Genomic DNA, 14807 nt, shown 5'->3' with positions numbered 1-14807 from the left:
GAGTGACCTACATAGGGCGGAAAGGCCAGGGTCCAATTTTAACACACACACACACACACACACACACACACACACACACACAGAAACCCTGGGCTATGGACTCTCCCGCCTAAAAGTGCCCTATCTCTGCTGTGTTGTGCTGGGTGTCTTCGGGGGGATGGGGTGAAGCGAGGCAGAGGAGGGGTAACAGGGTGCCTGCCAGATGACTGCTCTGTCAGCCCAATAATGGGCTGCCATCTGCTGTCTAGCATACACAAAGGCAAACAGTGTGTGTGTGTGTATGAGAGAGAGTTTGTGCGCTTGCTTTTGGGTATGTGCTCAGAGGAAGAGGGCGGGGGCGAGCTGGTCGGACGCCTGCAGGCTCTGTTTCATGTCTTCAGTGTACGAGGTAGAGACAAAACTGAACACACACACACACACACACACACCTGACTTTGCCCATTAATGGCTAACTCAGTAACCCGTAGACACACAGGCCACCCGACCTGTACGGGATCTTAAAAGTGGGTGCTGCGCCCAGTTTTACAATATATTCAAATAAAAAGTTAGACAATATAACTAACCTTTCATAAATCCCCACAATAACTTTCTTTTACATTCAACATGTCTATGCTGTATAAGACAGGCACGCGTCTTCATGTCAGTAAGTCACTGTATTCCAAGAATTGCTTCCCTTAAATACATGCATGAAGCATAAGGTGGAGGGGCTGCTGCCAGGGACCAATTAAGAGGCAAAAGGTCCCTGACATCTTTCAGCTCTTAGTGCAGGTCAGACAAGAACAATAGACCCTCTTGTAATAAGAACAAGCACGAAGGGAGGACAGATTGATTGAGTGGACATGGCGTGCACGCGGCGCCCATGTGTTTATGCGCACATTGTTTAAATGCGTGCTCCTTCAGCATAAGGCAAGTCGTCACGTTCTTTGCCTCCCTCCGTTTGGGGGGCAAATGAGTGTATGGGCCTGTAAAACCAAACAGCCCCGAGGACAAAGGAGCCCAGGGGCATTAAGTCATGGGTGAGTGGGCCCCTTTAGGGCCAGCAGCTGACCCTGTTGAGAGGCCTCTTGTTCTGGTGGAGGGGGCTCGTGTCCCTGCACCCCAGGCCAAGTTGACAGCATCCCAACATATACACAAATGACAGGGAGGGGGGCGGGGTTCAGCTTAAACCACTCTATCACTTATAAACCCCCAAACCTGACAAGTCACCTGCATGGCTGTCAACTCCACCTGGGGAACAGTGACAAAACTACAGATCAAAGACGGCGGATTTCCATTTTCCCCAAGAAAACGGCTTTCGAGGAATCAGACTTTTGGCAGCAGCTCAAGAGGTTGCTATGCCTGCTGTGAGCATGTCAGAAAAACCAAAGGATCATCAGAAATCTTTATTATGTGGGAAATACCATGTAACCTATACCAATCCGGACAGGAGCACTTGGCAGAGTCGGAAAGCCCCATGAAAAATAGACACAGAAAATTTAAAATGCCACAAATGTCATGCAACATACACGTTTATTTTTTCCAAATTAAGTACATGGTTACAAAAACAGTTGGCAGTTATGATTTCAACTGAAAATGCTACAAAACATAGAGCGAGTGTTACATCTGTGATTCACCTCGTCAATTAAAGCAAAGTCCAGCATCTTGTGTATTGCTCATGCATAACTACAGTAGTATATAAACAGCTGCTACTATCCTGTATATGTACTTAATTCCCTCAAAACCTATGATGTTACATGGCCAAATGTCTTTAACGTACAAACATGTCAACTCGCACTTAACAAATGGAATGTACAAAACACAAGTCAAACCGACATATGGGACAATTAACACAATTATATACAGATTAGACACATCTCAGCCACCACTCGAATACAAATCATCTTACATGGATGTCAGTCTACTTTCTGTTTTAGAGTTGTGTACTGTATACTCCTGATCTTTCCACTTGATCCCTCCGACAAGATTCCCTTCTTACTCTCGCTCACTTAATGCAGGATAATCCAGATTATAACTAATACTGGATCCACTAATGCCAATAATACAAAGAAGATCATTTCTAGCTGTAGTGTTACTTCACCAGATAATAGAAAATCGGTGTAGTCAACTCCTCAGATTCACACCAAAATTTAGGCGTATTTACATTACATTTTGTTCTTACGCAGAGTGTCAAACAGTGAGTGAGCAGGTAGGAGTTTGGTGTTTGCTCAAGAACATTTCAACAGGATACAAGGTTAGTGAGACACTGGCTGCAGTGGGGACCAAATTTGGACCTTGTTGTGAAGGACGGTCTGTGTTAGTGCATTCAACCACAACACTCTGCAGCAGAACAGGAGAAAATGACACATTGAACTGAGCAGCAGAGATCTTAATGTCAGCATTCGTTACAAAAAGGGGGAGACGACTGTCTAACACACACACGCATGCACGCACGCACACACACACACAGCAAAAAATAAAACAAAATAAGGACACAAGCTACATCTTCAGAATGAACACAACATTTAAAATCAAATGATGAGTAAAAAAGTGCAATTTGTCTATGATTAGAGGTCGGAGATGGATGTCCTGCTACCTAACAGTGAAGAACACATTTGAGTCAAAGGAAAAATGTGTGTCCTACCTATTTGTTACGAGATCACAGATTCGACTACACAGTGATTATTTGCTAGATCTTGCCTGGTCAGGAAAAGGAATTCTCTTAAATTAGTGGCAGTGCGTGTTCCTCTAACTTGGAATAATGAAACTGAATGGCAGCCCAATCCTGATTTTGAAAGAGAAAAGATAATAAAATTCTTCAATAAGTTCTATTACATTTTTTTTTTTTTAAAAAGAAATAAATAAATTAGTAGACATTAAATAAATAAAACCTACAGCCTTCTCGGAAAAATTAAATCCTTTTCAACCAAATGCTTGTTGTAGAATACTGATGATATGAAAACTGGTCAGTATCAACCGTGACACACTGAAACGACTGATCGAAGCAACGGTGACCATTCATTCTGTTACAGATACCCCTTCTCCACCAAATCAGCTCTGGTTCTGGATCAGGATTCATCTAACCAACCAGCTCTCGTCTCCAAAAGTTTTGAACGTGAGCTTTTGAACCGAAGGAAGAGTCGCAACCATCGGAGGGCGTCGCTCAATGCTTAACAGAGGGACACAGCAGCAGCAAGACAGCATATTGCATTGATTACCTGTTAGCTTTTGTTCTGTGCACCAACTATTACCATCTATGGGCCATCTATTAACAATAAAAGCATGTGGAAGACTATTTGGTGGACAAAGGACTGGCCTTCCTCTCAATCTCCATTCTCTCTTTCCAGCCTGAAGAAGTATGAGCGACACACTCACTCATGTTGTCACGGTTCGCAGTTCTGGTTAAGGAAAATCTGCTTTTTGTTTTTTTTTGGTTCCAGCCGGAAACCAACATTTCAGGCTGCGATACAAATGTATTTTTTGTTGACATGATCTGAACTGCTCAAAATTAGGTGCGTGAACCAGAACGTAACCTGCTCTGTGTTGGTGGAAAAGGGGTATGGGAGGACTGCTTTAGGGCAAGTGAGGGTTTTTAGGCTGTTTTTGTCAGCAAAGTTAAACTTCTTAAAAGACTCACGGTGTCCGATTTATATTAATATCTAAGCTTCAGAGCTGTCAGATAATAAATAAAACAAACAGAAATAAACATTAAGGTACCCTTCCATTTTTTTGAGGTTCTTTCACATGTACATTGCAATGAAATACATTCAACCGATGTCTCGACAGACACTATGGCCTTGGAAAGGAAATGCTGTGTTGTTAAAAAAAAAAAAGATACCATCACAAGTGCTATCCAGTTTGCCCTTAATAACACTGCTCCTTCCTCAGCAGCAAAATCAACTCAGTAGTGCAATACTGACAGCTTCTTACATCCATCCTCAAAAACTTCACATCACCATGGATAGGCATTCAGCAACGTGACACTGCTGTCACCAAAAACCACGAAAATGCATTTTTGCGTGTTAAATTTTCATTCGTAGCATTCGTTAACTTTATCTTCTGGTCGTCTCGCTAAAAACCCACGGTGGGAAAAAAACACCAACGAAACATCGGTGTCACTGAAACAGCTACAGGTTTTTGCATGGACGTGGTTTTTATCTGGTAACAGCAACGGGGGCAGTTTAGCAAAACAAGCTGGAGGAGATACACAGTGAGTAGCGCTACATGATAAAATGCCTTTCTTGTCATTTAAACAATATATTAACAATATAAAAATCAAAAGCAGCCACTGCTAGTAATAAACACTATTCCTACAGCCTACTGTATGTGCAGGTTGTTTCAACATTACTGACTAGTGCAGAAAAATATTCTATCCTTTTCTTATCTGTACAAAACTGCTCATATTGCCAGGTTGTGTATATTTGGGATTGAATGATATGTGTAATCAAGAACTGGGCCTGGGCCTGATATACATTTGCAGTAAAAGCAGAAATCGTTGCCAACATTTAGAATAACCAGTGATGGAATATAACTGTTTCACAGTAGTTGTACTTCACTGCTGCTACTTTATATTTCCACATCACTACAGTGTGGAGGTAAATATTGTACCTTTTCCTCCAACACAATTATTTGATAAATTTAGTCACGAGTTAATCTGAAGATTCAGATCACCCATTGCTGATAGGCTGTCATGCGTGACGTCTAACCACTTAAACAGTCTTATGGTTGGGATGTTGGGTGACGCCACAAAGTGGTGACTACAGAATGAGAAAGAACCACATCAGCACATTTTTAAATCAAATCAACGTAACACCGATAATCAGAAAAATGCTGATTACCAGACCCAGTAATCGATCCATCCCTAATTTTAAGGTAAATACAGGCCAAACCTATGAGTGAAACACTACTCGGGCAGTGACCTAGACGTGTTGAAAACAATACCAGCAGCTGTGCCTTTTTGTGGACGTCCTTGGCAGTGCATTTCTGCTTCAAAAGAAAAATAAAATCATTTGTCTTCACTGGATTGTCTCTTACAGGATTCAGTGGAGGTGTCAGTTGCTGGACGGGTGTAGTTAGTTTTGTTGCCTGTGCGCCAGCGGGACAGCTTTAAAGCACAAGGGCCCTTGAGGTAGAGCCAGATGGTGGGTATGGGTTCAGGTACTGACGGGCCTGTTCTGTCATGATCAGCTGGTCCTCCGTCTTCCCGTAAACCACTGCTTCCCACTCACTCACCTGCAGAGAAGGAAGCCAGTGATTACCAAAGCTGCCAAAGTAGCTTTACCGTCTTTATGCAAAACGTCACAGAGAAAGGTTAAACTACTATGTATATCTTAGTTGCTAATAACTTTTGTTTATTTAAAGACTACTCTTCACGTACCTGTACAGCAGCGTGTTTCGGTGCTTTCTGAGAGGCAAGAAGCTTCTTCATCCGGGGGCTCGTAAATCGATGAGGATGAATGGGGACCAATAAGGGCTCCTCTCGGCCTGGAGTCAAAGAATGGCTACAATCCTCCTGCTCGGGGATCGGTGTGGTCAGGGAAGTGTTGGTCAGTAGACTTTCATCTGGCACCTGCGATGTGAGGTTCGGCGAACGGAAATTATGATGTTTAACATGATTTATATTAAGTAGAATTTTAATAGTGATGTCTACAAATTAGCAACCGTTTGAAAGACTAGCATACATGTGATGGTCAGGTTTGTTTTGGTATACAGAAAAATCGAAGTTAACCAAAATGCATGAATGTAAACCACATGAGAATGTAAGTAACTACAGGATGAGGTCTTGCATTCTGGACTAGTGCCTATTTTTGAGATAGATGCATTGCTATGTAGCATTATAACTCACTTGTGCATTGTTGAGCTGCTCTTGGAAGAGTTGGACATTTAGGTAGTCTTTCCCCCAGGGGTCCAGCACCAGAGACTTTCGCACCTTTCTGGCTGGTCCATCGATCTAAAATCGAAGAAACAGAAAACAGTGAAGTCTCCGGTTCCACCTGAAGTAGTTGTCTAAGTACGAGGACTGGAGCCAGAAAATGTTTAGTAAAACTTCTAAGTATTCGTCCGCTTGGATAACCAAGAGCAGTTTGGAAGTAATGGAAGAAAGTTTGCATGCTACACATACATTATGTTTCCAGGTTCTGTAGTCTGGCTGGATGTCTGCTCTGTTAAAGATGTCTGCTCCAGTCTCCTGCTTCAGAACTTCTCGAATGTCTTCTTCAAGAAATGCCAATGGCTGTGGCTGAAAACACACACACACACGCACACAGAAATAAACAAACATATATCCCCAATATCATGCAGTCATACTATAAAAATGTAGATATCAAAGAGGTTATCGTAAGTAAAGGTACATAAACCTCTTACCTCCATCTTTAGTGGCCCATGCATTTTCTCCTGGGCAGCCAAAGCATTTTTGAAGGGAGTCGGGGTCCTTGGGGTTGGAATCATGACAGTTTTACGAAATTTGGGGGTCCGCAAACTAGAAAGATGACAGACAATATCACCCACCAAGTAGTCTCCTCATAACAATATCAGTAAAGTAAGAATAAATATTCTAATGGGATGTGTGGGGACGTGAGCTGCTTGCATGTGTTTGTTTACCCATCGTTCTCTTTCTGGTGCTTAGGTGTGGTTTCTTTTTGGAGCGGCGTGTTGAAGAGACACCTCTGGCCACACACGGGAGTTGAGGTGAGGGCAGGGTTCTCCAGATTCAGATGCTCCACCCCTGATATGTTGCAGAACTGTGGAAACAGACAGATAAGTTATATTAGCTGTTGTGAAGTGGAGTTGGGGATAAGAGAGTGTGTGAAGAAAGACAAGCAGATTTCATTTACTCGTGATGGGGTGAAAGGCAGTGACTTTGTGGGCGTTTTCTTGGGAGAATTTGAGATATTTTCCAAGAAGGAGGAGCAGGTCCTGTCGCACAGTGGAGACGAATCCCCCCTCTCTTTTCTCTTCCTCCTCCCAATGGAGGCCTGGGAGGCTTTAGATGAGTTGATAGGAGTCAGGGAGGCAACGCTTCCCGGACCAAAAGGAGCACAGTTCTTATCACGACCAGAGAGGGCAGATGGAGTGTTGACTGTGTAGCCCATTGAACTGTCGACCGTCCTCTCTTGCAGGAGATTCGTGTAGCCTGCCTGGTTGTGTCTGGGTGGTGTCGCTGCCTCTGACAAGTCGAAACTGGCCACGTCATTCCATTCGACAGGATCCTGCAGAGCAAAACACATCTACAGTCGATCTTTAATACATTCAAAACTTTTGGTCAACAAATTCAATAAATATTGAGATACATTTGTTTTCTGTTGTGCTCCTTCTGTTACGCACTGAGTCAATGAGCTCCATGGTCTCTGCAAACTCCGGTATGGTCTGCAGGGTAGAGAGAACAGTACTGGCCTCTATAGCCAGGAACTTGCTGGGGGAGACAGGAAGTTGTGTTGGAGGCCCCTGGGGGATCTCAGGGCTCTGCCAGGACCTTCTCTCCGCCTGCCCCTCTAAGCTGCTGCCACTTGTGGTCAGAGTGTCATCTGACACACCGTCGGACCAGGATGAGTACTGCTCCAGGCTCTGAAGGGGGCAGGAGAAAAGAACACTGGGGTTAGATCTCAGGCTGCTGTATCAGAACTGATTTAATGGTGTGAGATCGGGTAGATATTGAGTGAAACTATAAAATTATTTCTAAGTGTCCTTAAGTTTTGAAATGATCTGTGACTAGGAAAGTGTGGAAGACAGGCCCATCTTCACCATTAAAACATGAATGATATATGAAATGAGTGCTGGGGAGAGACAGAACAGGGACTGAAGGTAGAGAAGAGGGTGCTTGGTTCAAACTACTGGTTGAGCGTGGGCATGGGGGTGAGGACTGGAGGAGAAGAAGGAGCAGGTTCATGTTTGGCATGACAGTAACGTGGGGTAGGACAGCTACCAAGCACAGCTTCAGGCTAGTTTGAATGAGTAGCGAGATGGGGGAAGACGGTTACTATAGCAACACTACAGCAAATCAGGCTACAGACACACATACATGTGCGCCATTCTCGTTTTCCACATGCATACACTGCAAAAAGTCATTTAGGCTCAAGTCTCAAAATCTTTTCCACAAATAAAGGAAAGGTCCACTGATGTGAGGGAATTTAGGAATTTTCCATAAACAAGAGTAAAGTGCAGAAAAGCACCTGGCTCAAGAAAATTGGTAATATTCTCTCATTTTCTCACTGTGATTTGATTTTAAGACTCGATGCTGAATTCAATCAGACATTTAACACTACAACTACTGTTTTGAAACTTTTTGCAGTTTACGCAAGCTACAAACGCACGCAGGCTATGCTGACTAAGTATGCAAACACACATTCGGAGTGTGTTCTTACACGTGGACCTCTGCACTGCACTTGTCGCTGGACTTCATTCTCTGCTGACATAAGCAGCAGCTCAAGCTCCTTAATTCTTTGCTCTCTGTCAGGATCATCCAGGCAGGATGGCTGAAATAAACAAACGTCAGGGAGGAAAGGTCGAGAAGACAGGAGCAAAGGAAGAAGTTAAGAAAACCAGACACAAACAACAGGCTGACACATAAAATATTCACGGGAAGATTTGACATTTACCCCCTTTTATCTGTTATTGAATGTTAGGTGAAAACAACAGGACGTTTCAAGTGTTTGATTTGAAGTCCAGAGTTAATAATCACAAAGATAACTACAGAAAGTCCAGAAAATGAAGAACGTGATAAGTTTCTTTTCCCCCACAAGCATGCAAATAAATACTCAAAGACTCACTGATATGAAGCCTGAATTATCGAGAAGATTTTCCATCAAGTGTCCACTGTGAGGATCATAAGGATATCCCCCCATCTGAAAGACAGCATCATACTTAAAAAAAAAACAAAAAAAAAACAAACGAAAAAGCAGAACAACTAAAAGGAAATCAAAACACTGTGTTGCGTTTCAGAAGGGAAATGGACCTGGTTGGGGCCTGGCACAGGCAGGGGACTGCGATCACAGTGCTGGGCCTCTGTTGGAGTTGGAGGACATGTTCTGCTGTGGCGTCTCTTCATTCCAGCATGAGAGGAAGTGAAACTCTTGCAGCCATCTTGCAGGTATCCCTCATGCTCCACCTTCCTCCTCATGGTGGAGTTCCAGTGGTTCTTGATGGAGTTGTCCGTCCTGTTGGGGACCAGTTCAGCGTTTAACCATTTCATAATTCAAAGTGGAAAAGGAGATGTACAGTGTACACGCAAGATTGTATTACCGTCCAGGAAGAAGCTTGGAGATCTCTGCCCAGCGGTTGCCAAGCCGTTTGTGGGCCTCGTAGATAATTCGGTCCTCTTCTTGAGTCCATGACGACTTCTTCACCTCTGGGTTAAGGTGGTTGTGCCACCGCTCACGGCACTGCTTTCCAATCCTTCCCTGAAGGTGCTTAGCGATGACTGACCAACGCTTGGGGCCATACTTGTGTACCAAGTCGATAACCTGCACAAACGTCACCGAAGTGGGGAATTTAGGAGATTGTTTTTGATTTCTAAATGAGAAAATTATGATCTGCACACTGTTACAATTTCAGTTCACAATTTTCAGACAGCGCAAGGCCTGAATTTGATTAATTCAAAGTACAAGTCTGTACAAAGAGCGAAATCACATCTTTTTACTTTACTCATTCACAGCCAACAGCAGGGCCAGTGTTTGGAGAGGTTTGCTGAAAGCCGTGGCAGCAGCAGAGCAGCTTGTTCGGCTGTTTCGTCAAGGCTGAAAAATGTTGTGATGTCATCACTGGCAGCACAGGCTGTTATTGGTAGGGCTGTGTTATTGTTAGGATGCCAAGATGTTGGAGGAACGAGACACCATTTCTGACATTCTTGAAAAATCGTGATCCATTTAAGGAATGCATTGTTCATCTAAGAGCTGGGGAAGATGTTAGAGCTTTGCTCTGTATAAAGAAGAGCTGAGCTGCAAATGAGTGACTTGGAAAGTCTGTGTTTTATTAGGGGTGACGTAGTGGAGCATTTACTTTTCAAAAAAGAAAAAAAAATAAGAAGCTAAACAGTTTTAGCGGGAAGTTAGCTCATGCATGTGCACTGCCTTGTTGGTTGATACACTGCATATTGTGGCATTTATGTTTGTATTGCAGTCTTTCACTGAGACTAAGCTGCTCCTGACAGCTTCCTTCTGTCTCCCCTATCATTTACCTATTTTACTATCTATCCAGAACAGGAAACTCCCAGCTCCTCTTACCTTTTGATCCTCCTCTTTTGTCCAGGGTCCTTTCACAAGCTCTGGGTTGAGCACCTTCTGCCAGCGGTGCTGACACTGACCATCTGTCCTCCCCTGTGACAGAGCCACACAAAACACAACACATCATTACACCACATCACTGCCTCACACCTACTCCTCCTGTCAGCTGTAAATACATCTGCCTCTCCAACCACTGCAACCACGACTTACCATCACAGTCAAATGCATTACATTGAGGAATGGTTTGAAATGATCATTAACCGTCAACTATCTCTTAATACTTATTATACAATGCTGACATATTACATTGTATACTTACTGGAAAAAAGTTAGCTATTAATTTCCAGGAGTCAGTTCCATGCTCCTCTACAAGTTTTTTCAGCTTTTCATCCTGAGACGAGAGAAGAAATGGCAAAACAACAGTCATTAGCATTAAGGTTCCCCTACGATGCGTGGGGAACTACACTTGACCATTGTGTTATTTTCAAGAAGATAAAATACAAATGCCATGCAGTACAAAATCCACATTTCACTCACTGACTCAAATATTTCACAAAACCATGTTCGGTCTAGACCTCATTTGCGCCTCTGATGAACTTACCTCATCTCGAGACCACTTCAGTTTGAACAGGGTCTTTTTATCTTTGCTTTTCTCTTTACTCTCTGGGTCTGTGGAGTGTAACTCTTCGTCCTCATCATTGCTAAAAGTGCACAGGGCAAATGTGGACAGAGCGTAAAAGAAAATCAGATTTAGTGACGAAGCTAAAATACAGTCAAACATGTTTTTTTATAAGGTCAATGACTGTAAGCAGAAATGGTGATATGAATATGGCATTGCATGGATATTGCTACAGGCACAAGAAGCTTAACTATTACACGGACAGCTTTATACAGATTTTTCAAATTAGTCTGTCATTTTGAACAGGATGTACCATACTATAACAGGAAGTGTAGAAGAAGCTCTAAAACTATACTGCAGCAGTGATTAAAATAAACAATAAAGAATGGGTAATGATGCACTGAAGAGGTTTGTCAGACTGGTGGGTCTCAATATGACATAGAACACAAGAGTACAACAGAACCTCACTTTAGATGTTTAGAGGACCACCAGTCTCAACAAACCCTGTCAAAATAAAAAGGAAGATGCAACTTGCATTCATACTGCATACAAGAACAGAAAATTCCTCTACCAACACAAGACGCTGGCACATAGCATTGTACTTCTGTGTTCCCATAAAACTTTCTGCCTGCTGGACAACGCTTTCTTTATGGTAGTGAAGGGGAGTTTAATTAACGGAAAAGAAATGAAGTTATCCGTTTCTAAGAGCTGTCTCTGCACAGCAGACCTTTACGATCTCGCATGCATACGCTTAAACATACACAAGAGGGGAATACAGTGCTTTCCTCTAGTCTTGTCTTGTATCAGACTGTGTATGAAAAGTCCTCTTCAACGTGGAAACTTGGACACGGCAATTGAATTTTGGTGTGGCCTGATTCTCTCACCAGAGCAAAGAGAAGTGGGGAAGTGAGTGTGGACCTATGAGTGAACAGAAAGGAGGGGAGTGAGGGAGGCTGGAGGAAAGGGGCGATTCCCACATCAACAGGCTCTTTCACCTCCAGAGGTGTGTGAGTGTGTGTGTGCAATTGAGATGGAGGAGGCGCTGCACTGGGGTGTGGTCAGTGGAATGGCAAAGCCCTAACGGTTTGGTCGTTCAAAAAATTTCAAAAAAACAGGCAGACTTACATAATCTCTTTTCATGTTGTTTAACACATTATTTACCAGCATATTCACTTTGGAACAACAGGACTGTGACTTCAGAAGTTGTAAAACGAACAAACGTAGTATCAGTTAAACACTAATGTACCAGACATTCACTGTTAGAATTTACTGCATTAGTAATACTTTTTCAGTAATAAAGAGTTAACAGGATATTGCAAAATACAGGATTCCCAGTGGTTCACCTGGTGGCATGTGTACCATATATTAAGACTGAGTCCTTACAGCAGCCCTGGTTTGATTCTAGCACAGGACCTTTGCTGCATACCCCCCAACACACACACACACACACACACACCAGCTGATGCCAGTGCACAAAAAAAGTTCCCCAGAGCAAACTCTTGAGGATAAAAGAAATCTCTGTATTTTACTCCAATAAAATGTTTGATTTAGTAAGAAATATAGCGTCAGAAAATAGTGAAAAGTACCAACCACAACCTCTCACCGTCACATCTTCAAATATCTGATTTTGTCCACCCAGAAACCCAAAGATCAATGTTTGTTTGAGGTAAAAAAGTAGTACAAGCATGATTAATTATCAGCATTGTTGGTGGTTTCTATTATGTTGATTAATTAATCAATTATTTATCTTTTCAGCCCTGATCATGTGTTATATAACACTTCTAGACCACACTTGATAGCAAATATCCTTATTACGGTGCACCTGGCTGTTACTGAATGCTAATGATAATCATGCTGCTAACTTGGTCCCCACAATTTAACCGGTCAGAAGAACTTATCAGGTCTGACCACAAAGCCACAAACCTGTCTGTTCTCTCAGGTACTTTTGAGGCTAAGGTTTAAGAAAAACAAAGGAGGGCTTTGGAAACTCTTAGGTACTTTTCCCCATCCCATTCACTAGAAACACAATGTTCCAAGGAGACCAAATAACAGAAAAATATATATTGTAAAATCACAGAAAACATTTTATCTGGCGTAGCGTTTTATTTGTGATTTTTGTTAGGTCTTTTTATTCAAGGAAAACAGAATCTGACCAATGAAAAGGTTTCATTTATTGCAACTAATCGGACTGACTTGTCACTTTCAGTTTAACGTGTTCCCGGTGCTGTTTCACAATGGGCTACGCGCCTCTCATGCAAAAATACTCTGCAGTCTGCACTGTGTTTTCCCAGAAAAGTCTGTAAACCACTGTGACCAATGTTTCTAACATATTAATGCTGTAATTTCTTTTTTATCATTTATCAAACTCGAGCTCGTGACAGTATGACTGCGCAGGTGCACGTGCAGTGTACGTTACGCTGTCAAAGATGAAACTTAATGCAACGTGAATACCAACACTGAGAGCAAAACCCATCTTGTTATTTTTAATAGAGGTGCATTGAAGCAGCAGGGACTGCGATGAACAGAAAGCTGGAGAATGAAACAACGCAGTATTATTATTATTTGACACCTACCTGCGTGGTTTCACGTTGTCCATGACCGTCGGCCGGATTATTGAACCTTTTCAAAGACGAACCTGTGTTTGGCAGCTTTATAAAATCCCACATTAAATGCTGTTTATCCATAGAAATCGCTGTCAGTCATCACTCGTTTCTTCTGGGACACCGCAGCATCTAGCTAGCGCTGGTCGCCTAGCCCGTGAGATAACTTAATGTACAGTCCATAACATTATGCTCTCTCTGTAAAAGCTTCATTCACTGTAGAAAACATCTCTCCGATGATTGGCGCCACTACGTCCTATTCTGCCCTGTTCTGTTACTCCTCCTTATTAAACAGAGGACACTAACACGTTACTTTCATTAGTCACCGTGCGGGCTGCTCGATCTTACTTGCATATTACGTGCATTTGGCGTTATGATTTTTGTCCATCCCGCCGATTCTCGCGCCCAGCCCTCTGCGCAGGCGGCCTCGCTCCCGATTGGTCAGAAATGGGACTGTGAAAGGAGGAGACTGTACTCGAAACTGATAGGGCAAAAACGAGGAGAGGCTCGCATGTGATTGGCTAGAATTGGTAATCGACTTACTTTCATTGGTTCAAATTTCGAGTAGGCGGGCGTTAAGTTAGAAGACTGTACTGTCACCTTGAGCAGGAGAATGGATCTTTTCTCTAAGACGGTGGTGACTCAAAGTAGGCTCTGCAGACGTCTGAGGTTCCTTGAAGACTTTTAGGAGGTTCCCAACCCCACATCTGAACTGGAAGCGCAATTTATCAAATCTCCTGTTTTGTCCTTTATAGTGCTAAACTGTTATGTTGTTTTAATAGTTAACAACACGCATTCATAGAGCCAAATACCCCTACTGAGCATCGAGTCTAGCTTATTTTTTATACCACAGGGTGCACATGTGTTGGAGTTTATTGTGCACTGTCATCTTATGTTGCTGCTTGATGTTGCTTCAATGCCTTTGAACTGACCTCACTTCCTTGTGGTGCCTCGTTAGAGTTTGCCACATACCCACAGAAAAATTCTGCAGCTTTTTTAAATTGTGCTTTGCTGACACCTTGTGGACAAAACATTGTGCTCTGTTTATTGGTCTAATTCACACACAGTAAAGACAAAAAGACAACATTTTGTTCACATACTGTCTCATCTTGACATTTCTAAATTTGTACTGTTCATTTTAATTCATCACAATGTCTCTGGTTATTATTCGTCTGCGCACCAGCAGCTCCAGGCAGGTAGGTTACTCGGGTCATAGTCTTTTTTTATGGCATAAGTGGTGCAATGCGTCTTTATGGATTTTGACAACACATAATACTAGACGATTATAGACTTCACGAAGTTCAAGTCACATTTGTTGCTTTTTGTCAATCAAACTAAGTGTCTCATATATTTAATTTAGATATATCATACTTGTCATTTGTACACAATGCTTAA

The 14807-nt window shown here is 42.6% G+C and overlaps 1 protein-coding gene across 3 annotated transcripts; it reads right to left on the bottom strand.

Moving 5' to 3' along the window:
- Positions 1–1490: 1490 nt before the first annotated feature.
- On the bottom strand, positions 1491–13820 carry mybl1 (v-myb avian myeloblastosis viral oncogene homolog-like 1). 3 transcript variants are annotated; one of them, XM_046371826.1, is made up of 16 exons: positions 13386–13820; positions 10795–10894; positions 10513–10584; positions 10194–10286; positions 9214–9434; positions 8927–9128; positions 8742–8816; positions 8337–8447; positions 7300–7539; positions 6810–7202; positions 6577–6716; positions 6340–6454; positions 6098–6214; positions 5822–5926; positions 5354–5545; positions 1491–5208 (listed from the first exon to the last, which is right to left on the bottom strand). In XM_046371826.1, exons 1-16 carry the CDS (start codon positions 13406–13408, stop codon positions 5083–5085), a joined length of 2325 nt encoding a protein of 774 aa, XP_046227782.1. In that variant the 5' UTR covers positions 13409–13820; the 3' UTR covers positions 1491–5082. The 3 variants fall into 3 exon arrangements, with proteins under 3 accessions (XP_046227782.1, XP_046227783.1, XP_046227784.1); XM_046371827.1 differs by having other exon boundaries at positions 6810–7184; XM_046371828.1 differs by lacking the exon at positions 8337–8447 and having other exon boundaries at positions 13386–13818.
- Between the last annotated feature and the right edge of the window lie 987 nt (positions 13821–14807).

Source organism: Scatophagus argus, chromosome 18, assembly GCF_020382885.2.
Source record: "Scatophagus argus isolate fScaArg1 chromosome 18, fScaArg1.pri, whole genome shotgun sequence".
NCBI classification, from domain to species: domain Eukaryota; kingdom Metazoa; phylum Chordata; class Actinopteri; family Scatophagidae; genus Scatophagus; species Scatophagus argus.
This window is presented reverse-complemented; position numbering and strand designations above follow the sequence as displayed.